The following is a 26,311-nucleotide window of genomic DNA, read 5'->3' as shown; positions in this document are numbered from 1 at the left end:
CTCATCCAGCTACACGTTTGTCTACACATGGGCACATGGGTAAAGTGCACAATAGCAGTGGTATTGCAATGCTTATTTAGAATTTTTAACTTACTACTACTCTGTGCTTATTAGAGTAAAGAAACAATTGTATTAACAATCTGAACAGTGCTGAGAATATAGACTTATTTAGGAAAACACCTGCTTTTGGTTGACAGGCTTGTGGCTGTCAGCAGTTGCTTGTTGTTGATCACTACACACAGAGACTTTTTTCTAGAAGTTAGTTTCACCGTATACATTAGATTAATTTAACTTTAATTTAAAGATGTACTGCAGTGATAAGTGCTTGATTTTAGTTAAATGTTAATGTTATAAAAAACCTTTGTTAAATTGGTTGTATTATCTGTTTAGTGTAGCGTGTGTGCAATGTCTCGTGACTTTTTTCTGATTAGAGGCAAAAATGTAAAATATACCTTCTTGCTTATGTGGAAAATAAGGTGATTACAAATCTCTTAATCTTTCAGTATTTTTAAAACATTCAAAAGTCATCACATCGTTACTAAAGAGCAGCTAGCAGTTCATATATTTTTTTTAACTATTTAATAATTATTATTTTTGTTTTTTAGAAATAAGAGCATCATGAATTAAGTGTCTTGTTGGTGGCATGTGTTGGATGCAAGGTTATATTGAATCGTTTCATGTAACTGTCGGGTTTCTTGATAGTGTGACCTTTCACAAAAAATTCGATTCTCCAGTCCGGGGATGTGTACAGGATTTTATCGTTTAAATTTTTCTTTTTGCTTCTGCAATATTGATATTTCTTAGAATTTAACATTTTAAAAAGGCAACATATTTCAATAGGAAAACAAAATTGTCCACCATTTCAGGTTTAAGAAGAGTACAGGGGGTGCAGTATAACATTATCATCTCTGCAATTGGGAACTGCCTGTCTGTTTTGTGACTAGATTTTACCCCTGGCAGAACACAAGTCCCTTTGTGTTATAGAGTAGGCATACCAATGCTACATTTCAGTTGAGTATATGCAATATTACAAAGCTGAAACTGTGAAGTAATTTTCTGTGTTGCCGCAAAGAAATCACAATGTTCTGTGTCCCTTTACACACAATAGGGTACCTGCTTATGAGCCGGTAAACTAGGTAATGTATGCTAATGTGGTGCTGTTTGACAAGTCATCCAACCATTATTCTGTGTTGCAGTATGTGGCATTTTTAACTATTGGGGTTCTGTTAGTAATTAAAATTCAATTGGTTTGAATTCAAAATTTTAAAAATTTCAAAAATGATTTAAAACTTATAAGAAGGATTTATGTTCCACATATCATGGTGTATCTTGTCATCATTTTTCTAAACCTAGGTTGTGCAGACTGAGATTAGATTAAGCATCACTGTCATGAAGTACAAAGCCAGTGAAATGCAGTTAACATCTAACCAGAAGTGCAAATAGCAGGATAGTGTATTGAGTGATGTGGTGGAAGAAAGAGACAATTGTGTTAGGATGGCAGTGATGTGCAAACAAAAAAGTGGCATGATATGAGTAGCATGTTTTAATGTAATGTAACATGCTAATGTACATGCTATAAAATGTGTAGCAGTTTTCAAGAAAATAGACATCCAGTGATGGAATTGAGTTCTAAAGACACTACGGTACAACTGAATCTAAGATGCAAGTATAAGAATATGCAAAACTCTGCACCATGTTTAGTTAGTTCAGGCCCAAAGAGCATTAGCGGAAGTCCAAGGTTAGATTAAATTTGAGGGCTGTCCTTTATGAAACCTCTCACTCTCCTCAGACAGCGTTTGCAAGGCACGTCTTTGTTTGGTAGTTGTGCACCAGTTATGTAAAACATGACTTCATTAATTGCATGCATACATGTTTTAACACACAAACCAGTGTCACTTGTTGCTTTGTAAAATTAAGCAGCTCAGAGAAAACAAAGAGCAAAAAGTTTGTACATTTGTGACTATGCTCTGATGAGCCAGAGCATTATGCCAACTCACAGATGACGTGAATATAACATTGGTAATCTCCTAATGGTGCATGCCAAAGTCTGGAATATAATAGATAGTAAACAAAGAGATGGTTCTTGTATATGATGTGCTATATGTGGTAGAAAAGGGCAGGCATGAAGACCTGAGTGACTTTTACAAATCATTATGGCCATTATGGCCTTAGTGTTCCTTAGCGGTGGTGAGTACCAGCTGGGTGCCGAGCATGTTATCAAAAACCCATGGTGTCCAAGAATGGTAGCCCTCTGTTTAAAACTGATAGGAGGGCTACTGTAGAAATAGACACACAAAATTTTAATGATAGTAATGCTCTGATGCTACATAGATTGCGTTTGAGGCTGCCATTTGCTTGGGGAAGTGATGGCACTGGGATGCCCTGTCAATATGAGACAAACCAGTGAAGGCAGTGTGATGCTCTGGGCAGTTTTTTCCTGGGTGGATTTGGATGAATGTCAGTTTTTAAGTCAGCATGTGCCACATACCTAAATATGTTGCTTATCAGGTACACCCTTTCATGTTGGCCTCTTTTAGCAGAATAACGTGCTGCACACATTGGTCAGGAATGGTTTGCGCTGGCCTCCAAGTTCTCCACCTGCCAGTCTATTTGAGCATCTGAGACATGTGCTGCAGCAATGATTCCAAAGTGTAGTGGCTTCACCTTGTTACTTGCAGGATCTTCTGCTATGCCATCATGGTGGCAGATACCACTGGGGCACACTTACAGTCCATGTCTCAGCAGGTATTAGCTGTTGTGGTGTAAACAAACTATATATTAGGGGTCTCGTCATAATGTTTTGACTAAAATTTGCATGTATGGACAGAAAAAGCTTATGCTTATATGCATTATAGCATTCTAATATTCTGTTTATTTGGACTACACAAACATATAAAGAAATCTGAACTCTTCATAGAATCAACCATAAGGTGTTGAGATTGTCAGGAAAGTAAACATAGTGGTGCTTGCCATTCGCCCCTCTTTCTCTCTTTATAAATTGAGGTGTGCCTGAGACAAGCAAATTGCACATATTCTCTTAGTTAAACGTAATCCATGTCTCATTGGTGCAGCTTGTTTTGGAAAAAGCCACTCTTCCGTGTGTATGTCAGTCATTGTCCACCTACACGTGAGCTTGCATTTCACACTCTTTTTCACACTATTGCTGTAGTATTTGTAATCTGCTATTTGAGGTTCTCAGGCAGATGAAGCTGTCTCTGTTCAATGAAAACACCCTTCCCTAATTGGGTAAGTCCTTAAAATAGCTTTGTCTACAGCAGCAGTCTATGCATCGAGGTCAGTCTGTAGAAGGAAATGAACTGTCAATGCTTTTGAGCAAAAAGGGTCCCAAATTATTGATAGGTTATGAAAAACTAATACATAATACAATAAAGTTTATAGTTTAGATCTAATGAATTAATAATAAATTTGTTGTATGTTCCTGTCTTTGTGTAACCTTTAGCCTGGGAGTGTTTTAATGTAGATTTGCCGACAAAATAGCACAGAAAAGTATAGGCCCGTTCTATCAGGCCCTCACTGTAAATTGTTCCAGCCCTTCAAGTAGCCTAGTGTAAAAGACATCTCTATAATACTTATAGTTCAGTTGGACAACGGATGCTACAGTTAAATGACATGCTTCTGTTCCATTCAGCACGAGCCGCAGTCGTAGCACAGAGCAGGAGTCACGTGGCGTTAGGCGAGTAGCGCGAGCAGCCTCTCCTGTGAGATGCAATGACTGACCGGTTGATGACAGATGAGAACTTTTGTTAAAATTTTTTCTTCTGTTCATTTCTTTTATCAGTTTTTGTCACACAAAAATCAGGAAATTCCGTGAAACATTAACCTTATTGTTCATGTGCCAATCATCATTCTTGCATGTGAATGTCATCAAAACGAGTAATCACTCATCCCTCATGGTCCAGCACATGCTCTAGTGTATGCGTATTGCTCTGATAGCAGATACACCCGATTTCACTGCTCTTTCACATTTAAAAAAATGTCATTTCACTCACTATAAAGCAGTCTAAATGTTTGCCAATTATTGACATGTCTGTTGTAGTTAAAATAGACAAACTAAAATAAATAATTTATTTTGAGAAAAAAAAATACCATAGAACAATGATGCTTTGCATATTGTGAACTTTTTTGTTATGTCCACTTAAGTCTCAGTTAAATGAGTTAAATTCTAAATGAGTGTGAAATGAGGGCTGGTTTAGACCGTGCATTTCTTTCTAGCACCAAACACTTAACACCAAACAAATAATGGAAAAACAGAATCAAATCCCAAGTTAATTTTTACATTGTCCTAATTTCACATTGCATCGAATTACTCCTGACATTTTTTTTTGCCTAGCAGTCTTACATTGCCATGACATTGGTGTATGTTTGTGCAAGAAACATGTGAATGAGAAGATTTGCTGGTGCTTGAAGTTTCTGATAACAGACATTTCCTGGTAGCCGCAGTCCCCTCCCCCAAGTTCTTGGCTTTTTTTTACTTTCATTTAAAGCTAACACACAGCGTTTAGAGTTTATTACTATGAAATAAAGGACATACCCTTATGGAGTTAGATAACATGTATATATTTTACATCAGTTTACTGTGGTATTAGATCTGATTTGTTACAAATCATGTTAATGTTGATCATTAGAATGAGATTAAATACACTTTTATTTGGGCCCTTGTCAAAGGATTACCTTAAAATACACAGTTCATACAAATACAAAGGTTTGTCTGTCTGTTTCTATCCTTAGACTTTTTAGGAAAAATGGCAGAAACCCAGACACTTAACTTCGGACCAGAATGGTAAGTGTTAATATTAAAATCAGACTGTAAAAAAAAAAAAAAAAAGGTATTGTAATGAACTGATAAGCTTGTCTTCAGTTAACACAACTCTCTGTCTTTCACACGCAGGCTCCGTGCTTTGTCTGGAGGAGGTGGAAGTAGCAGTGTGGCTTCACCACCACTCTCGCCTGCGTTGCCAAAGTATAAACTTGCAGACTATCGCTATGGGAGAGAAGAAATGCTTGCACTTTATGTAAAGGATAACAAGGTAGACAGCAGTCTGGAGTTATGCTGTTTATGTTGCATCACATTTACCTTAATTCAGTCTGTTATATTTTACTGTACTGCATTTGTTAAAAAAATGTATTACTGGTTGGGGCCTTTCTGGTCAAAGGACACCTGACAAATGCATCTGTGTATGTACTTTGTTGAACATGACATTTAATATTGAGTTGGTCCTGTGGTTGGAAGGATTTTCGCTAGATTTTGATTCCTGGCTGTAGGGATTTGTCACCTATTCAGCGTTAAGAGTATTAGTTAGGTCAGGCACTGATGTTGGGTGAAAAGGACTGGCATGCAATAAGCGTTGTAAATCTTCGAAAGCTGGTCAGTAGTGTTAAGGTCAGGGCTCTGTGTAGACCATATTTACATTCATGGACTTGGCTTTATGCAAAGGGCTTTTGTCATGATAACAGGTTTGGGCCCTTTCGTTTCAGTGAAGGAAAATCTTAGTTATAGCATACAGAGACATTTTAGATATCTGTCTGCCTCCAATTTTGTGTCAAAACATTTGAAACTGTCCACATATGGGGTCATGGTCAGGTATCCACTTAGTCATATAGTGCAAGAAAGAGCAACTATTAATTGTTCAGGAACAATTCTTCCCCAACCCTACACAGCCAATTAATGTCTGTTGTGGTTTGTATTTGAAATGACAGATGGTTTTTTTTTTGTTTATCTGATGTCCTACTTCAGTGTAAAATCTTTGTGCTTACTCTTACCATTGCTCTAGATTCCTGTAGATCTACATGACAAGGAATTTCTGCCTATTTTACAAGAGGAGCCACTACCCCCACTGGCCCTAGTCTCATTTACAGAGGAAGAACAGGTGAGATTATTCGGGTGTTGCAACCAACACTCGACCCTTCAAATGAGCCCATGTGATGCAGCCATCTTTTCTATGCACATAGCAAAAAGAGATCATAATCCAGGTTAAGACTTAGCATAGGCCCAAGATATGTTAGGGAACATCAACAGACTAATGGTATGCTTAACATGTCAAAAAACAAAACTTAATATGCTTTTTAATAGCTAAGATGTTATAGCACAAGATTAAGATGTTGGTCTGTCAGCAGAGAGAATTTACGTTGTATCACTGTTAAAGATGGCGCATGTTTCTTTAAAAAATGTACCTTGTTTTCTCCCAGTTGGTTATTGCTGGTTCTTTGCTACCAGCTTATTCTTCTCTGTTGCACAACAGCAATTAGACTGAGAACACTGGAATGCAACATGTGAAAACGGCAATCACTTTTGCAGCTGAATTGCTTAGAGTAGAGCACTAATTGTCTTACAGCAAGCGTCTGTAATAGACTAGTGTCACTCTGATCAACAGGATAAAAAGCCTCATAAACAGAAAGCAAGTCAGTTGTGTTCTGAGTCACAGACGTTGTATTATTTGTTATTTTTGATGACCGGGCAAAAATTCGTAATGTTGAGCCATCCGTTTTCGAGAGAACTGTGACATGAACGTACAAGTATACTTTTATGTAATGTAGCCTTTAGCTGCTCAACTGGCATTAAAAGCATGAACTGAGCAGAAATGTGATTGTTCTGAACTGAGAAACAAAAAGAGAAGGTGAAAGCTGTAAAAGTGGTTATGTAATTGTGTTAATTATGATATTAAAATTTAATACCACATTTCTGTTCTCTGTGCTGATTTATGACTTCTATTTCAGTATTTCTAAGTTTTATAAACGTTTTCTGATGTGCACGCCTTTTAGTATGTTTAGTGGTTTAATCACGTGCTTTGTAAAACCACACCAAATAGCAAAAGTACTAGAGGCCACACTTAGAAGCCGGGAAAAATGAGATACTACTGCAACAGTTTTTGAAAACCAGGCAATGCAATAACTTTTCTGTGTTTGAGGTCTGACCTCGGCTCATTGTAACGTTGGGGTGTATGTGTGTGTGCGCGTTTGTGTGGTTCAACAGAGGAATTTCTCCATGTCAGTAAACAGTGCAGCAGTGTTGCGCCTGACTGGACGAGGAGGGGGTGTGGTAGCAGGGGCACCTCGAGGTCGAAGTTCTTCACGTGGGCGCGGTGAGTACTCTGCACCACAGTCCCATTGTTGCAAACACTGAATAAATAAATAAAAACCTAAAGCATTGTATAATCATTGTAAAGCAATAAGTCATGACATTAATTTATCTGATGTGGACAATTGCTCTCTATACTTCCTGACTGATTTGTCTCATGTTTTGTTAGTTGCATGAGGCAGTATTTGCGACCCAATTAGGTTGCACGGGTATTCTAGCTCCTCCATCATGGCACATTCAGATAGCACATTGCAAGGATGTTTTGTGTGTCTCCTAGCTTAGTTTTCAACCCAGGGCATTTGCTCATTTGTTGAAAGAGGAACATGAGCCATTCTAGAGCCCTACAGAATGCCTTCCAGCAGTCTACTGATGTGTTTGGTTCTGACCAAACTGTCCAAATGTGGCATGAAGGACTGACATCCTCTAATGGGACCTGTGCTCACAGCCCAGCTCCGTTCAGATCTCTTGGCATTTGCTAAAAAACACTAGGTCTCCCACTGGCACCCTGTTCACTTAATAGATGAGAGGATGTTTATACTGAGCACATGTGACAGACATGGAGAGTCTGGAGATGCTTTGGGGAATGTTATACTGCCTGCAACTTCAACCAGCATGACAATTTTGGTGGTGGGTCAGAAATGGTCTTGGGAGGAATATACTGGCAGGGATGCACAGACCTCTATCTGCTAGCAAACGTTACCCTTACTGCTGTTAGGTACTGTGATGAAATCCTCATAGCCATTGACAGGCCTCTGGATTCCTTTTGGTGCGTGGCAGTGCTCAATCCCATGTGGCTTGAGTGTGTAGGCATTTTCTGGATGACGAATATACTGATGTCACTGACTTGCCTCTGTGTTCACCAGACATTGAGTTAAGAACCACTGGGTTGTTATGTATGTGAGCACCCAAAACTGGCAAGTAGCACTACAGACGGTCCAGGGGTTTAATGATGCCCTGATGTTTAAGGTTCTTTATTGTCAGTGCTTTGCAGACATATAGACATATCGTTGCCTTTTACTTGTACATGTGTAATGACAATAAAGTTGATCTAATCTAATGTAGAAGAATCAAGATACTTTTTCTCTTTCTCAAATCAGGTGTTTACATTGGCATTGTAATATAGAGAGTTTGTAATATTATATGAGCAGTTAGTGTAATATAGATTTGTATGGATGTAACAGCAGTGTACTTGTAATAAATAGACATAAATAGAGTAAATATATCTCGTAAATCTAAATGAGTAAATGGAAACCATGAATTGTAAGGTTCAAATATACATCCATATGTGTGTGTGTGTGTGTGTGTGTGTGTGTGTGTGTGTGTGTATATATATATATACACACACACACACACACACGTGTGTGTGTGTGTGTGTGTGTGTGTGTGTGTATATATATATATATATATACACACACACATATATATATATATATATATATATATATGTATATACATATATATATGTATATATATAGATATATGTATATATATATAGATAGATAGATATATATATATATATAGATATATATATAGATGCACACACACATATATGGATGTATATTTGAACCTTACAATTCATGGTTTCCATTTACTCATTTAGATTTACGAGATATACTTTTATTTTTATATATATATTATATATATATACACATACATAGACACTCACTGACCACTTTATTAGGTACACCTTACTAGTCCCAGGATGGGGACCCCCTTTTGCCTTCAGAACTGCCTTAATCCTTTTTGGCATTGTACTGGAAACATTCCTCAGAGATTTTGGTCCAAATTTACATGTTAGCATCACGCAGTTGCTTCAGATTTGTTGGCTGCACATCCATGATGCGAATCTCCCGTTCCACCACATGCCGAAGGTGCTCTATTGGACTGAGATCTGGTGACTGTGGAGGACATTTGAGTACAGTGAACTCATTGTCATGTTCAAGAAACCAGTCTGAGATGATTCGCGCTTTATGACATGGTGCGTTATCCTGCTGGAAGTAGCCATCAGAAGATGGGTACACTGTGGTCATAAAGGGATGGACATGGTCAGCAACAATACTCAGGTAGGCTGAGGCATTGACACGAGGCTCAATTGGTACTAAGAAAAGTGTGCCAAGAAAATATCCCCCCTACCATTACACCACCAAATTCCCCACCATCTGAATGTCGCAGCAGAAATCGAGACTCATCAGAAAAGGCAACATTTTTCCAATCTTCTATTGTCCAATTTTGGTGAGCCTGTGCGAATTGTAACCTCAGTTTCCTGTTCTTAGCGGTCAGGAGTGGCACCTGGTGTGGTCTTCTGCTGCTGTAGCCCATCCGCCTCAAAGTTCGATGTGTTGTGTGTTCAGAGATGCTCTTCTGCATACCTCGGTTGTAACGAGTGGTTATTTGAGTTACTGTTTCCTTTCTATCAGCTTGAACCAGTCTGGCCAGTCTCCTCTGACATCTGGCATCAACAAGGCATCTGTGCCCACAGAACTGCCTCTCACTGGATATTTTATCTTTTTCTGACCATTCTCTGTAAACCCTAGAGATGGTTGTGCTTGAAAATCCCAGTAGATCAGCAGTTTCTGAAATAGTCAGACCAGCCTGTCTGGCACCAACAACCATGCCACGTTCAAAGTCACTTAAATCACCTTTCTTCCCCATTCTGATGCTCTGATACTGTTTACAAACTGTTTACATGGTGTTTTGCACACTTTTTTTTTACTTTTTTGCTCTTTGCACACACTGTCTAACAGTTCGGTCATGTTGCTCATACTGTACAATATTTCAGTTGTTGCTTATACAATCTTATACACTATCTCAGAGACCTGCTGCTAAGAAACTGTGTTCATTCTAGTATTACTGCACACAATATTGTCTGAACTTACAGTATTTACATACAGTATTGACACTGGTTGGTCAGCGTTGTCTTTTGTGTACTGTATTTTGTGTATTGTCTTGTAACCTTTTGTCTGCACTGTCCTTTGTCCTGCACGGTCTTGTCTGTCCTGTCCTGCACGGTCTTGTCTGTCTTGTTTGTATTGTCCTGCATGGTCTTGTCTTGCACTGTTTGCACCAGGTTGCACAGTTGCACTTTATGTGGCTAGGACTACTTACTAAGTCCTAGCCCTGTCTTTGTTTTATGTAGCACCTTGATCCTAGAAGGAGCACATGATGGGAGGTAGGACTCTTGCCTTCCTCAGTTTGCAGAGGAAGTAAAGGTGTGACTATGCTTTCTTGCATTTATGCCCCTTTTCCACCGAGGCAGTTCGAGTGCTGGTTCGGAGCCAGAGCCTAATTTAGAACCAGTTCTTTCTGTTTCGACCGCCAAAGCACCGGCTCCGAACCAGGAAAAGTGGTTCTTAAGTAGCACCAAAACGTTGCTGGTCTAGACTTAAGAACCGCTTGTGTCAAGAGCTGGGGGCGGGGCTACTGTTAGCGCATTTGATAACGTACCTTAAGTATACTAATGTTTAATACATTTTTACTTTACCGCATATGATACATTATCAGCACACATGATAGTAGGTAGCTACATGCTAAGGCTAAATGTTTTTTCTGTGTTAACGATAAAATAACGTTATGTACTTTATCGATTACAACCTCCGTTTATACAGATTACACGGAGCTGCACGTAAACGTTTTATTCGCCGTGTTTGGATGCCAATGTATGTTTGCAAAGCCATGAGCATTAACAGTAAAGCAACATCCGCCATTGTTGTTGTTTGTGTTTGCCGCTGCTGCGCCAACGTTGCTGGGACACGTGACACGTATACAGTGACGTCTCACTCGGCGCTGTGATGGCTCTCTAGCCGGTGGAAAGGCAAACCGGTTCTTAGAAGGTTCGCCAGTGGAACCAACTTTGAACCAGCACTAGCGCTAGCTCTGAACCAGCACCCGGTTCTTTCTGGTTGAAAAGAGGCATTACATTTACAGCATTTGGCAGACTCCCTTATCCAGAGTGACGTACATAAGTGCTTAAATCTCTATCATTGGATACATTAATGCTGGTTCACTAGGCTACATGCTTAAGATACCATGAGTTTAAAACATTGTTTAGCATTGGCCAGTGATGTGGTGTTTGTCACTCAGGAGAGGTCCTCAGAGATATGCACCCCTAGGAACTTGGTGCTGCTCACCCTCTCCGCTGTGGGGGTCCTCTTCTGAAGTCAATGACAATTTCTTTGGTCTTACCCATGTTGAGGAAAAGATTGTCGTTACACCACTGGCCCAGTCAGCTCACCTTGCTCCTGTAGTCTGCCTTGTTGTTGGTGATGAGGCCCACCACAGTAATTTCGTCTGCAAACATGTCGATGTGGTTGGAACTGTAACTGGGTACACAATTATGGGTCAACCAGGTGAAAGGAAACAGGCAGAGCTGGTGCCCTTGTGGTGCCCCTGTGTTTAGCGTGGTGATCTTGTTTTTTTTTTTTTTTATCAGAGAGACCATAGAATGTATGAGTCGGTTGAAAAACACAGTTACTGAGGAGGGAGTTCTCAGGTGTCTGTTTGTTAATTAGCTGCTGGGGGATGATTATGTTAAATGCTGAACTAAAGTTTAAGAACAGCATTCGCGCTTAGGAATCTTTGGTGTCCAGGTGTGTAAGAGTTCTGGTTAGAGATCCCCCAGGACACTAGGGGTGGGAGAAAAAATCGATTCACCAAACTATCGCGATTCTTTTTAAAACGATTTTGAGATCGATCTGTTTGGCTCAGAATCGATATATATTTAATTTTTTTACTTTTCCAGAGAGGTGGCGGGAAGACGTTATCGCTCTTATTCCAACAGAGGGCGAAACGTATTTTGTTGTTGTCTGTATTAGACGACGTCGTATCCGTTTTAAGCTGGCGCGAGAAAGCTAAACCATGGCAGAGGCAGGGGAGCAAACCTCTTTGAGAATTGTTTCTGCACCTTCACGTTTTAAATCACAAGTGTGGAAACAATTTGGATTTTACACACTGGCAGGAAGAGCTGCGCTGGACATGACTAAAACGGTATGCAAACTCTGCTATACAGTGATAGCATATTTTTTATAGCGAATTTGATGGCGATTTTCAGGCTTAACGCCAAACAACCTGCAGCGTCTCAACAAACTCTGGATGTGACATTGAGTAAATTACCATGCACTTCGGAGAAGACAAAACGCATCACAAAGTCGATTGCTCTTTTTATCTGCAAAGACATTCGACCTTATAGCGTTGTGGAAAATGCAGGTTTTCGAAATATGATCCATACTTTGGAGCGGAGATACGTTATTCCTTCAAGGAAGCTTTTCGCAGACACAGTCGTGCCTAAAATCTATGACGAGGTTGCGTCAGAAGTAAAAAAAAAACGTTTAAGCAAAGCTCAACGAGTCGCATCGCGAGCTACAGAGTCCTATGTAACCCTGACAGCCCGTAAATAAATAAATCTTTATATAAATCTATTTCAATTTTAAATAAATTGTTCCGGAGCTTTTTTATTTATTGTTATTTTTTGGAACAGTTTAACAGCACTTATTTTATTTCAGAGAGTATTGTTTTTAGTTATTTTGTTGCACATTTAAATATTATATTTAAGTTTTTGGTACTTGAAAGTTTTATGGTTCAAGGTTCTTTATGCCCTATGTATGTATATGCTCCTGAAATAAAAATTCAGAAAGATGTGATGCATTGTTTTTGTTAATATAACTCATATACAGTCTCTTTAAGGGTATGATCAAGTATTTGCCATTGTCTAATCTTTATTAAGTAAACAAAAATCACAATTTAAACAATGAATCGCAATAGCTACAGAATCGCAATATGTATTGAATCCGGAAAAAAAGTATCAGGATAGTATTGAATCGCCAGATTAGTAAATCATCCCAGCCCTACAGGACACCATCATTTTGTCAGTTGTTGCAGCCCTAGTTTCTATGCAATTACCCTATGGTGCTGTAGGACGAGTACTATACATTGCCCAATGCGTTTCTAAGTGTGTGCGCATCTGTGTGTTTTATGACTTACAATTGCAGGTCGAGGAAGGGGTGAAGGAGGGTTTTACCAAAGAAGTTTTGATGATGTGGAGGGTGGCTTTGGGCGTGGTGGGCGAGAGATGCATCGTTCTCAGAGCTGGGAGGAAAGGTAACCCTCTCATAGGCCAGAAAATCACATTTCCTCATTCTTCTTAACCAGAATCTTTATGTATTTTTATCCCTAAAGCAGATATTGTTAGACGTCAACAACTGTAGTATCTGTTGCTCATTTAGAAAAGGGGAAAATAATTAAAGTAACACTTTCACTTTTTCAGCTGAAACAGGATGTACTTTAGTTTAGTGGGTGTAAAAATCAGACCTCCAAGAAAGAAAGCACGGTAACATGGAGATCAGTACGTAATACAGACTATTTTACTTAAAATAAACTTTTTAATAGAATAATTGGAAATAACAGCTAAATGTTGGTTAATGGTAATTTTCCAAGAATTTAAATTTAGTTAACTGTTCTACTTATGTATTAGTAAAACCTTAGTTTTGTATTAGTAAAAAAAGTTCTATGTATTAGTAAAACATTACATTTACAATTTATTTTATAGAGACAGGGTTTGGGAGTGTAAAGGTGTGTTAGTCACATATCACTTGTTTGCATTTGTCTGTTTAATCTAAAGCAAATATGGTAAGACCAGGTAGACCTAACACAATTGTCTGGTCTTTTTTTTTTTCTTTTATCAAGGGGAGACAGAAGATTTGAAAAGCCAAGTCGGAAAGATCCAGGTTGGTATAGCAAATATTTGCTCATCTTGCCTATATATAAAACCTCTTTGTTTTATTTAAAATTGTAACTGTCCCTTGTGTGCTTGAATTAATTTTTATTCTTTCATTCTCCTAGATGGAGCTCCAGCCCACTTTCAGATTAACCACTGTAAGTTCATAGTCAGCTTTAGTTTTCCTGGATTTTATTGCTTGGCTGTATGTTAATTTTTGTTTTATATTGAACTTCTGCCTTTCCTTTTTTTCTTCTTTCCTTTTTCATCTCCTACTTCCACCCCTACGCACACAGTACGGGCAAATTACGAGGATGGTGGTACAGGCCTGGTGCGAAAGCACGATTTCACGCGCTCTGAGAGTGAGAATTGGCGGCTGTCGCGTGACGAACAGAACGGTGAGGATGAAGAGGGTGGCGGTTGGCGTCTGGCGGGCTCCCGCCGGGATAATGAAAGATGGTGCCCACCGAGTCCAGGTGGGAGCCGCCTTATCTCCATCGTTCGTCTGTTTATTTGCTCTCTAATCTAAACTGCATTGCATCATATCTGTGCCATGCTAAGGACTGGACTATGGGATTTCTGGGTAATCTTAAATTGAAAAAGAAAATTCAGGGTTAGTCAGGTTTGCTCCAGTTGATGACTGGCAATAATTATATATACAGTGTCGCTTGAAAGTTTGTGAACCCTTTATGAATTTTTATATTTCTGCATAAATATGATCCAAAACAGATTTTCACACAAGCACTAAAAGTAAACAAAGGGAACGCAATCAAACAAATGACCCAAAAATATTATACTACTTAATTGAATTATTCAGAAAAATGGTCTAGCATTACATATCTGTGACCCGCAGAAGTATGTGAACCTTTGCTTTCGGTATCTGCTGTAATTCCTTTGTGCTGCAATAAGTAAAGTGTAAGTAAAGTGTCCGGTAACTGTTGATCAGTCCTGCACAACAGCTTTTATTCCATTCCTCAGTATAGAACAGCTTCAACACTCTGATGTTGGTGGGTGTCCTCAAATGAACTGCATGAATGAATGGTCATTCCAAAACGTTATCTTTGTTTCTCATTAATCGCTCTTTGGTAGACAGACTGGGTTGCTTGTAGTCCTTGTTTTGGTGTATGGCCCATTTTCTCCTGAGATTCAGTTCATAGACAGATGTCCTGCCATTTTGCTTTAGAATTTACTGGTGTAATTCTGAATCCATTGTTCCATCAATGATAGCAAGCTGTCCTGGCCCAGATGCAGTAACAAAGCATGATACTACCACCACCATGTTTCACAGAAGGAGTAAGGTTCAGAATCAGGTTTATTGCCAGGTACTGTAGGGTTTACATGTACAGGAATTTGTCTTGGTGTGTTGGTGCATAGTAGTAATATAGAAGCAGCATAAATATAAGAAACAAAGGATATACATAGAAAAGTGTATACCTGTAAAGTATAAGTGTAAAGGTTTACAAAAAAAAAAAGAGGTTTTGCTTGTCCACATGATCTTTAGCATACTTCATGGGCAGCAGTGCTCTTTTTGAAGACTAGTGGTTTTCTCCTTGCAACTCTGCCTTCCACACCAAAGTTGTTCTGATGGTAGACATTAAGATTAGCCAAAGTAAAAGAAGCCTTTAGTTTACACCACTGCATCTGATGCTTTGCATTGCACTTGGTGATATAATGCTTGGATGTGGCTGCTCAGCGATGGAAACCCATTTCATGAAGCTTTCTATGTACTGTTCTTGAGCTAATCTGAAGGCCACATGAAGTCTGTAGCTATTGACTCTGTAGAAAGTTGTCAACACCTGAGTACTGTGTGCCTCAGCATGCACTGACCCCGCTCTGTGATTACCACATGGCTGAGTTGCTGTTAAAGCTAAATTGCTTCCACTTTGTTATAAATTTTGTGTATCTATGCAGTCAGGGCATTTGTATTGCCTCTTGGGTAATAATAATAATTATTAATTGAGCAGTATTAATCAAGAGAATGGTTGTTGTGGCACTTAATGAATGATGGTAGTTGACGTCCCAGAGGCCCTATAATTGCACACACAACCTTGACTGTGTTACCGTTTTCACAGAGCAGATCCTGATAAAAGTTCTTTTACCTTGAACTAATGATCAGCTTCCCTGCATAGGTTTACAGTTGTTCTTATTTGCATGTGAAGATTTTGATTGGAATTTTCATATACTTTTTGGAATTGTGTAAGAGTAGTTTGCAGCAGGTCTGCCACCATGTAGTGATTTATTTGTAGAAAGACAAATTGTTGCTTTTATTTAACATATGCTTAACCTGGTAAATAAGGTCTGCCACAGTCAGCAATTCAGTGAACGTTGATTGAGTTTAAAATGTCCCCAATTTAGATTCCCGTCTTATAAATACTTTTGCAACTTCCTATCAATTGCTAATCCCACTAGCTCACTCTAACCATAACTAATCAACCCAGATTTATGCTTTCTATGTCCCTGTAGCTTAACTGTATGTCTGTCTGTCTGTCTTTCTAAAGATGGGCCACGCTTGGCTGGGGGCTGGAGGGAACAGCCAGATCCGCGTCGACGCTTACCATTGGACTCACGTGGGGAGGAGGAGCGTGTTGGGGGCTACAGGCGGCCCCGCTCAGCCAGTGGCAGCATGGAAGATGAGAGGGATGCATTGCCTGAGTGGTGCCTGGAGGATGCAGAGGAGGAGACAGGCACCTTTGACTCATCTGGAGCTTTTCTTCCACTTAAGGTAAGCTGACAAGAGGCCCATCATTCAGAGCTGATGTTCCCTGAACTTTTTGGAACTTAGTACTATTAAAACAAAAGATAAAACTTTCACTGTTACCTGTTCCTGTTCCTCAGTTTCTATTGAGCAGTATAATATTTGTCCCATGTGTTAATTGACGTTAATGTAATTCCCCTTCTAAAAATTGACTAGATTCTCTTTCTATTTTCAATCTCATCCTTTCTGCTCACTCCCCATTTAGAAGGCTGCTGCGGAGCCGATTCTCGAGGAGGCAGAGCTAGAGTTTCGTCCTCTAGAGGAGGGTGAGGAATGCTGCGAGAAAGATGAGGATGAAGCAGGGCATCCTAATGAACCTGACAGCAAGTGCCAGACTGCCAGGCATGAGGGTATGGACAATATTTAACCTATCATACATACAACTATTTTGCTATAATAATTATTTAATTAAAGCTTACTATTCCATAGTAATTATAGTAATATTGAAACTATTAATCTAAAAAAATAGTTTTTAATAATATAAAATTAAGGCTTTTGGGTTGTCTAGGTTATAAAATTTTGGTTACCAGTATCTTGTTGGTGGACGTAAGATGTATTTGACTTTGTTTTTAGACACTGTCAAATCAGAAGAGGCTTCTCCACCTGCTGCTCCCTTATCAGCAGCTCCAGAGCCAGCAGTTTCCCTGCCCTCCAGCCAGCCAGAGAGGGTGGAGGAGCCTGAGAGAGTAGCAGCACATGAACTCCGAACTGCTGCAGCTCCATTACACTCAGCTCTGCCTATCTCCATACCACACAGCACAAATACACTCAGCACACTAACAGGTAGAAGCTATTGCTTATAATTCTTCCATCTCAGTATACATGCTTTTCATTTGCTTTCTGTCCATCAAAGGGCCTTTTTACACCTGGAGACTTCATGTGTTTTCTCTGATCCGATAGCGATAGCTTGGCTAATCAGATATCACTGATCTTTCTACTTCCGCCCAAAATGCAAATATATTTTACCTCATTTCCAGGGTAATTGAAATGGAACATGCTTTGGTATATGTGGTTTTCAGAATGCAATCAAAAAGAAGACGAAAAAACTTATGCTACAAAAAACAGCATTTACTGTTTGCTGCATTTTTGCTGGCTGCAGCAGTGCATTTTAAGACCCAACGAGACACCTGGGTGAAAGATCACTTGCGAGTGACGTACTTCCGCTTGTATAATTACTATTTGAGTCTGGCCGGCATTTTTATTTTGTTTCTCTATTTTATTTGTTTATTCTTTTTTGCCGTGGCTTCATCACATACACTACATGTTCAAAGGTTTTCAACATTCAAGATACTGTCCCGCTTTTCTGTAAACCTTCCTCTCTTCTCTTAGATTTTAAAGCATGGCTGTGGGGACTTGTCACATTCACAGTCAAAAAAATAATTGCATTAATGAGGTCAGGCACTGATGGCAGAGGGGAAGCCCGTGGTTTTGGCAAACTTGGCAAACCATGTTTTTATGGTTCTTGCATTGTGCACATAGTGCTTAGGAAGGCACTTTGTAAAACGTATATTACATCAGTAAAGTGTCCACAGAAAGCTAGTTTTTATATTAGACAGAGGGGCTATCCTGTAAAAGCTGTACAGGCTCACAAGTTGCACAAACACACACCTACTACCCTTGCTTACTTTTATGTTGTGTCTTTGTTGTCTGTTTCAATGGTTTAGATTTTCCAGTTTCCTCCATCCCTGTGTTGCCTACCCAGCAACTCACAACACATCCCAAGCCAGTACCAGTTCCAGTGCCAGTGGCAGTACCAGAAGCACTCCCTTTCCCAAAGAGCATCATGCCACCTATTGGCCAACTTGCACCAATGGCCACAGATGCAGATGAGGATGAGGGCCTCAAACACTTTGAACAGGTTGGCCAGGGAGTTTTCTTTTTGTTAGGAATGTAACTGTAATATGAATGAGAGAGAAATGTGTATGAGGAGTAAGTGTTTATGCATGTGAATCTTGTCATTGAGTATGATGTGTAGGATGTCCCTTTGAAATCATTGTAAAAAAAAAAAAATAACAAGCCCTTCACTTATTTCTAGGTAAAAAAAAAAGTGCTTTCACAAGTATCAAAATATGGCTTTTAGTATTAGCTGTGATTTTACCATCAACTAGTGGCATGGCTTATATGACTGAAAAGCTGTAAGAATGCATCATCAGTCTATCCGTATAATATTTAATCCTTTTAAACGTATTTCCACAGTTAGTATAGAATCCTATTGACTTAACCAAAAATATATTCTGATGGTTGTATTTTCTGCTTTTGACAGGAAGCAGAGAAAATGGTGGCATATCTTCATGATGGTGCTGTGGATGACGAGCGTTTGGGGGCTAAGAGTGCAGACCGGCCCAAAGTTGGCTGCCTGCCACCATCCCATGAGGCTGCTCTCAAGTGGTACTATAAGGATCCTCAGGGAGAGATTCAAGGTGAAAACTAACACCAGAAAATGGCAATAATAGTCTCATTTAAAGCCTGCATGGTTTGGAACGGATTAAGTATTAAGTATAAGACACTTCAATTTTTTTTATGTAGTTTTTTGTCTTTAGGTAGAGGATTGTTTTATTTGTTTGATCTTCATCTAATTTTTTTTTTTAAAGGTCCATTCAGTAATCATGAGATGTCGGAGTGGTTCCAGGCTGGGTATTTCACAATGACCCTGCTGGTGAAAAGGGGCTGTGATGAAGGTTTCCATCCCCTGGGTGAAATCTTTAAGATGTGGGGGAGAGTGCCTTTTGCTCCTGGGCCTCCACTACCTCCTATACTGGTAAAACAATCTTGTTTATAGAATAACAGAACCAGTGGTATAGTGTGTAATATTATTTTTACGGAATTAGATAATATTTTGGTTGGCTGAAAAGATGAAGCATTATGTGAAATTTAAACAAGTAGTATTAGACAAGTCTTTTACTGTGAGTTATTTAAGAAAACTGAAGCATTAGTTATCTGCAAGGATTGATGGCCAGAAAAAAAAGAAACTGATTTGTACCATTTCTTCATATTTCTCTATTATTTTGACAAATCAAATAGTTACCATAGTATATGATTTAGGACATGGGCACTGTTGTCCTTTGCTACTGCATCTTTTGGATTAATTGTTTATTTCACACACCTACATTTACATACCTTTATCCACATATAGTGGCACATACTGTACATGCACACCAGTACCATTTGCTCTGTACTCCATTTCGGAATCTGTGATTTTAGCTGTGCTGCCAGCTTGTCTATATGTGTGTCATTTTAGGAATTGGAACTGCATTAAATAGTACTGCTACATCCATAATTACTACACAAACTTGTTGTTTTGCACATTTGTTGCCATGAATTTGTTTATTTTTATTATTATTTTTAACCTGCATCATCTATAGTGTAGCCTAAAAAACTAAAACTGAGAAACTAAGACTGTGCTCGATGTGCTACTTGCTACACAAATTAAATGGCTTAAAAATTGAAGCAGGCTTTTTACTTTAACTATAGAAAATAAGACTCGATCTCTGGGGAACTCTTAAATTACTGTTAGACTAGTAAAAAAGGAGTCATGCTGACCCTCCCTCATGTGTAGTTTTTAATGAGATTAATCAGTTAGCCTTGGTTGGTGCTAGTTCGTTGATATTGGTTTGGATTGTCGGGGCCTTTTATATAGTTGCTAATTGGCTTGCAACCTAATTTGATTTCCATTTACCATTTCATTTAAGCCCTACTACAACATTTGCGTGTGGTGTTTAGTCTTTGTATTACGCTGGTGCATCACTGACTTTTGGGGGTGTGTGTGTTTGTTTATAGGGCGATGCTGATCAGGAGAGAATAAAGAGACAGCAGGAGCTAAATGCTCTAAGCATCTATCAACTTCAGCAACTGCAGTACCAGTACATAATCAGGTAAGCTATCTCTCTTACTTTCATCAACCTTCTACTTGAAGTTTTTTAAAATGTAAAAATGATGAGATTAGTTACTACATAATATTTGGAAATGGGGCATGTAAACCAGCCAGTGTGCTGCCCTGTGAAATTTAGCTGGTGTGCTTTATAAACACGGATGCTACAAACAACAGTTACTTAGCTTCTGTGTCTCAAAAGCTGAAAGTAATTAGCTATGCACAAATTAATAACTTGACTGGTTTAACGCAAACGTTAGTTGTTTTAAATCTCCCTCCTGGTTTGTGTATGTGATTACAGGCAGCAGCAGTATGCTCAGGCTTTAGCTCAGCAAAAAGCTGTGCTCAGTTCAGCTGCTCCTCCAACACAGCAGCAACAGCAACTTAACCTGTACCTGCAACAAGCCCTCAAGCTTAGGTGAACCTTTTCAGTAGCTGCGTTCAGAAAGACGGAATGCTGATTGCCACCAGTGCAATCATTTAAACATAGTTTGTCCTCTGATGTGCCGCCATAGTATTTATTTTAACATTTTGCATTTTGTTTACGCAGATCTCCGGAACAGCAGCAGAGTCTTTTGCCGCCAGTGACGCGCTCCATGTCCGTTCCAGATTCAGGGTCTATATGGGATATACAGAACCCATCTACCCAAGCATCCTGCACGCCAAACATTCAGCCAGCAGCTCCAAGCAGTATGTCATCAAATAATACTGTCTCTTAATACTTTAATCATTTTTGAATCCTAAAACTAATAGTAATGTTTAGTACCAAACACAATTAAAACATTGAACAACAAAAAAATCCTTATAAGAGAGGAAAGTTTAATTTACAGCAAGAATGAAAGGCTCCGACTGCCTTTGGAGTTCTTGTGTGCTTTGACTAAGAGTAAGTCAAACAAGAGGAGTAATTTTTTTAATTCTGTCATTGCATCTCTGAAGGTATTGCCTGTATTTGGACAAGTGTTGTTTTATTAACTGTAATTATTTATTTTGGCTCAAACCTGGTGACTGGATTCTGTAATATTTCTAAGGAACTGGACTTTGCCGTGACATGTTCTGTCTAACTGCCTTCTGCATTATGCTTTGTATAGTGTTTATTTTACTTGTCCAGTGTGGGAGAAGCAGCAGGTTGTTGGTGACCTGTTTCGTTTGATGACTCATACTATGATTTCACAACCTTTCCTTCATCCTGGTTTTGCCTTCCTGTGCTCTCACCACACATTTGAGAACATGATTCAACTTGTAAATGTTATATGCTTGAAGATTTTGCAAGATAGTTAATGTGAGTTGTCTTCTGTGACTTTTTTTTTTTTTTTTTTTTTTTTAGAAACGTACAATCTAGAGTTTTTTAGTGAGCAAAAAATTTACTCTGTTCTTTCCCCAGACATTCATGGGGTGTTTGGGTTACTCATTTCTGCTATTGCATGACTTCATGAAAACTAAACTGGGAATGTGTGATAACACAGGAAACCCAATTTTCTGTTTCCTTTATTGCACAGGAAACGAAATTATCAATATAATTTTAAAAGGCTTTGGCATTCAGTTCTCAGCAAGGCCACAATGTTTAAGAGTGATGAGCAAAGAAGGCACAACCATTTAGAATGTCTTATTAAAAAACTTCTTACTGGATAAGTTGTGCATTATCTTGTCTAAGCTTTATCTATCTGTTCAAAAAGATTGTGTCAGGACAGCAGGTTTGGAGGTTGGAACTGGTACGGATATTTCTGGATGAATGTATGCATGTACAATGTGCCTCAAAAGTATGTTTATTTTTCTTTAGCATGGGAAGGCACAAGTGTGTGGGATCTTCCTATAGACACTGTACCTCAACCATCTATTGAACAGATGCAACTGGAGAAGGCTGCTAAGGTATGACGAACCATCCTGGATTTTTACATGTTACACTTTCTATTTGCTGAGCATACACTGATCATAACACCATAGATCACTTGTATTTATTCATATTAGTGAACAGTTTTCTCTGCTAATTTAGAAAATGTTACCATTATTAACCTTTATTTAACCAGATTTGTCTCATTGAGATATAGAATCTCTTTTTCAAGAGAGACCTGTCCAAAATAGCAGAATACCATACTTCATTCTCAGCAATACAGAATATCAAATGCGGACTGAAATTTTAATCTCAACACAAGAACTCTTGGGTGCTTCTGTTTTTGGTTCTTGTGTAATTGCCATCTGGTCTACTTAAGCTGGAGATGGAACTTCGTGTCAAACGGGAAGAGGAGGAGCGGAAGCGTCTGGAGGAGGTGCTGCGGGTGCAGCAAGAAGAAGAGCGCAAACGTCTGGAGGAAGAGGAGCTAGCTCAACGGAAGCAGGTCAGGGAAACGAGGACCCAGCGAATTTTTGCTTGCGACTGCAGGATTATACACAATGCCAAAACTTAATATTTGTTGCGTAATTTAATTTCTCACAGCTCTTTTGTTTTGTAATTGTCTAAGCATGCATGAGTTCTTTTGGGAAATCGTTTGGGGGAGACCACCTGTTCCCTGAGAGTCAGAATGAAACCTAAAGTCAGTTTCTGTTTACTCTTAATCCATTGAAGTGTTTCCATGTTTTCATATGGTAACTGATTCAGTGTAACTGAAAACATTTAATCGTGCACTGAATTTTCTTTTAGACAACAAATTCATCTTGAGTTCATAATAGGGTAGGTTATGTAGTAAGAGTAATGAAAACAGAAACGTGAAATGAAATTGAGGCTGCTGGACTGAGATCAGAAACCTTCACTCAATTATGGGTTTTGTATAAAGAGTTGTGCTATGGTATCTATGGCATTGCAGTTATGGTATTAATGTCCACGCTGTGTCTGTCTGTTAGGAGGAGGCACTAAGGAGGCAACGGGAGCAGGAGGAGTCACAGCGGCGCCAGAAAGAGGAAGACGAACGTTTGGCTCGGGAGGATGAACTCCGCAGGATAGAGGAGAAGAGGAGAGAAGAGGAAGAGAGGAGGCAAAGGGAAGAATTCCTCCGAAAACAGGTGACATTTCTGATGTTAGATCAGACCCACAGCTGATTTGTAACATATGATTGAAAGATTTTCAGGTTTAAACTGAAGAAATAGTCTCACACCTCAACAGTCTTAATATCTGATATTTGGCCCAAGCTTCAGAATTATGAAGGCCACAGTATCATTAATATGCTTCTCCACACAAACTTCGGATTGCTGCAGTATGATAGTACCATTTATAGTCATGAAAACATGGATACACGTTTGTCACTATGTTTGGTTTTCTGTGGATGCCCTCTTTGTCGGTTCTTGGACACAACATGCAACTCATCAGATTCTGTAGCATATACTAGATGTTAGTGATCGCTGATCCACAAGTTACTAAAGTTACTCACTTTCGGTCATGCCTGACAGCCCCTCCAACTCTAAATAAACTAATATCCCGGAGTATATGTAACTCCTGTACACTGAACTGAGACATGTTGTGCTGAGAGAACTGTGAGCTCGAGCTGTTGATACTGCGAATGCGTGAATCACTGAACCGATACAGCGAATCATCAGTACAGAACTGAGAACTGTTTCTTTCAGACACGTCTGACATACTGAGAACCGATGAGCTATTGTTACTGCGCATGCGTGTATCACTGAACTGATACAGCAACAAATGGAAATGATTATGATTTAATGTCTTATCAATGTATGAGTGTCATTTGCATTAGTTTTTGAAACAGCTGATGGAGCGAAAGAAACATTTTAAAAGTATGCTTTTTTTTGTAAGTTGATGAAGATTAGTTTATTAACTTTATATCTTTAAGACATTTCGGTATGTCTGTTTCATTTATGTTTGTCTATGTTTGTCTATTTTTATTTCTTTGTGATTTTAGGTTATTTTAGTTCTTATTAACCGTTCTTGCCATTAAGATAGCCTCAGTAGCTGACATGGCAGTAAATTATAGCAACCAACCAACCAACTAAAGTTATGATTACAAAGAACTTTTTGAATGTGTTAAATTCATTGTATGAATATCTGCCGGCAGTGGCGGGATGAAGGAATTTACGTCATTGTGAATTACGTCAGGTTGTAAAAGAACTGGTGAACTGGATTATTGAACTGGTTCATTAAAAGGAACTGTCCGAAAGAACCGGTTCGTGGAAAAGAACCGAACTTCCCATCACTACTAGATGTGTGACTAAAGTAACTAAAAGTGTTATGAAACTAATTCACTACTTTGAAGGGAAATTTGAAGTGAATTATTTTTTAACCGAGTACAATCTTGAGTAGTCAGAGTGTTTTTAGGGTGTGGATTTTCTATTCCAATTGGGTTCCTTAGATTTGAGCTGTTCAGTAGATGCATTTAGAGGACAGGGATTTGCCTTTGTACTATCAGTGCAACAAAGCCACAAGCAGTTAATTGTGTATGTGGTTATTTTCATTATGGTGGGAAGATACTGTATTCAACCTATGAAACTTGTCTTTATTGTATGCAATTTGGTAGTCATTTCTTTGGATTTACCTTTTACCATGGGTTGTCCTGTGTCCACCAAAACCTCTAAACTGAACTGGGTTGAAGAGTCCATGCATCTTGATTTCTACAGTTTGTACAGTACAGATTTGTACAGTAGCCTTTATATATTTTTGATGGTTTTATTTTGTATCACAACTTGAAAAAGTGTCAGGGAACATCCCATTTTTTTAATGGTAGCTGGTTAACTTCTCTATTTTCCATAAACATTTGAGCATTGACTATAAGAGGAAGTGGAGCTGGGTTGTGCTTTCAGTTAATTTTTGGATTGCATGTTGGTGTTTTTAGGAAGAAGAACGAAGGAAACAGGAGGAACTGGAGGAACAGAGGAGGAGAGAGGAAGAGGCAGCAGCATTGGCTCGCCAACAGCAAGAAGAGCAGAAGAGGAGGGAGCAGGAACTTCAGAGGCAGCAGGAGCTCCAAAGGCAGCAGGAACTTCAGAGGCAGCAGGAGCTCCAAAGGCAGAAGGAGCTTTTAAAGCAGCAGGAATTGCAGAGGCAGCAGGAGGCTCAGAGGCAACAAGAGGCTCAGAGGCAGCAGGAGCTGCAGAGACAGAGGCAGCAGCAGCAGGAAGCTCTACGCAGACTCCAGCAACAGCAGCAGCAGCAACAGTTAGCTCAAATGAAGGTGATGTGAAAGGCTGGACTTAAATGACCTGCTATTTCACACAACTTGTATTGTAATATGTAAAGAGTGGAAGATGAATTGCACCAGATGTGTGTACTCCTCACTCAGTCTTAGTATTATTTATTTAGTAAACCAAACCTAGCAATGTTAGAACTGATGGCCAAGGCCCAGACCCAAAAGACCCCGCCTCAGACATGCTTGGCATAATTTTTCAGCATTGTGCGCACTTGCTCCACTGCTGTGCAGCCATGCATTGAAAATCTATAGAGATGGGTGACTGATTCTAGTGTTAAAATCTCTTTACGTAGGGCTAGTCACAGAGCGGAAAACTGCTTATCAACCATTACTAGAAAGCATGGCATCACTTTGCTTTCAAGTCACAGCATATCAGGTAAAAAAGAAGGTGCTATCAAGACAATGCAACCAACAGTTGGAGACTGTCTGTCAAGGGCATAGACAATACATTGTCTATATATTGTCTTTGTAGTCAGTGTCAAAAATAAATCATTCAATTAGAACTAAATCATTTGTTAGAACTAATGTATCTTTTCTTTGCAGCTCCCATCTTCTTCTAAGTGGGGACAGCAGTCTGCCTCAGCATCTTCCATCACTCAGACACAGAACACTCTATCGCTCAGTGAGATCCAGAAACTAGAAGAGGAGCGAGAGCGACTAGCTAGAGAGGAGGTATGAAATGCATCTAGCAGCTTCTGTTGTTAGTTTAGACAAACACCTCCACTGCTCCCCATGTCAACATGAACATTGTCCT

The 26,311-nt window shown here is 39.2% G+C and overlaps 1 protein-coding gene across 3 annotated transcripts in view; it reads left to right on the top strand.

The window, feature by feature from the left end:
• The window catches only part of gigyf2 (GRB10 interacting GYF protein 2), a 32,420-nt gene that overhangs the window by 1,535 nt on the left and 4,574 nt on the right, over positions 1–26,311 (top strand). For 2 of the 3 annotated variants that reach the window (XM_027143229.2, XM_027143231.2), the window contains exons 2-23: positions 4,750–4,801; positions 4,910–5,048; positions 5,793–5,888; positions 6,992–7,100; positions 13,081–13,189; positions 13,775–13,815; positions 13,931–13,963; positions 14,102–14,281; positions 16,304–16,527; positions 16,766–16,910; positions 17,134–17,343; positions 18,225–18,418; positions 18,824–18,980; positions 19,152–19,318; positions 20,338–20,432; positions 20,730–20,846; positions 20,979–21,118; positions 22,206–22,294; positions 22,636–22,761; positions 23,264–23,422; positions 25,204–25,542; positions 26,101–26,229. In XM_027143229.2, the coding sequence (XP_026999030.1) occupies positions 4,764–4,801; positions 4,910–5,048; positions 5,793–5,888; positions 6,992–7,100; positions 13,081–13,189; positions 13,775–13,815; positions 13,931–13,963; positions 14,102–14,281; positions 16,304–16,527; positions 16,766–16,910; positions 17,134–17,343; positions 18,225–18,418; positions 18,824–18,980; positions 19,152–19,318; positions 20,338–20,432; positions 20,730–20,846; positions 20,979–21,118; positions 22,206–22,294; positions 22,636–22,761; positions 23,264–23,422; positions 25,204–25,542; positions 26,101–26,229 (3,036 nt within the window). In that variant the 5' untranslated portion in view covers positions 4,750–4,763. The remainder of the gene's footprint in view (positions 1–4,749; positions 4,802–4,909; positions 5,049–5,792; positions 5,889–6,991; positions 7,101–13,080; positions 13,190–13,774; positions 13,816–13,930; positions 13,964–14,101; positions 14,282–16,303; positions 16,528–16,765; positions 16,911–17,133; positions 17,344–18,224; positions 18,419–18,823; positions 18,981–19,151; positions 19,319–20,337; positions 20,433–20,729; positions 20,847–20,978; positions 21,119–22,205; positions 22,295–22,635; positions 22,762–23,263; positions 23,423–25,203; positions 25,543–26,100; positions 26,230–26,311) is intronic. The other variant, XM_027143232.2, reaches the window with a different exon arrangement.

Source organism: Tachysurus fulvidraco, chromosome 22 (assembly GCF_022655615.1).
Source record: "Tachysurus fulvidraco isolate hzauxx_2018 chromosome 22, HZAU_PFXX_2.0, whole genome shotgun sequence".
Taxonomy (NCBI): Eukaryota; Metazoa; Chordata; class Actinopteri; order Siluriformes; family Bagridae; genus Tachysurus; species Tachysurus fulvidraco.
The sequence above is the reverse complement of the archived record's forward strand: the minus strand, read 5'-3'. Positions and strand labels throughout refer to the sequence as shown.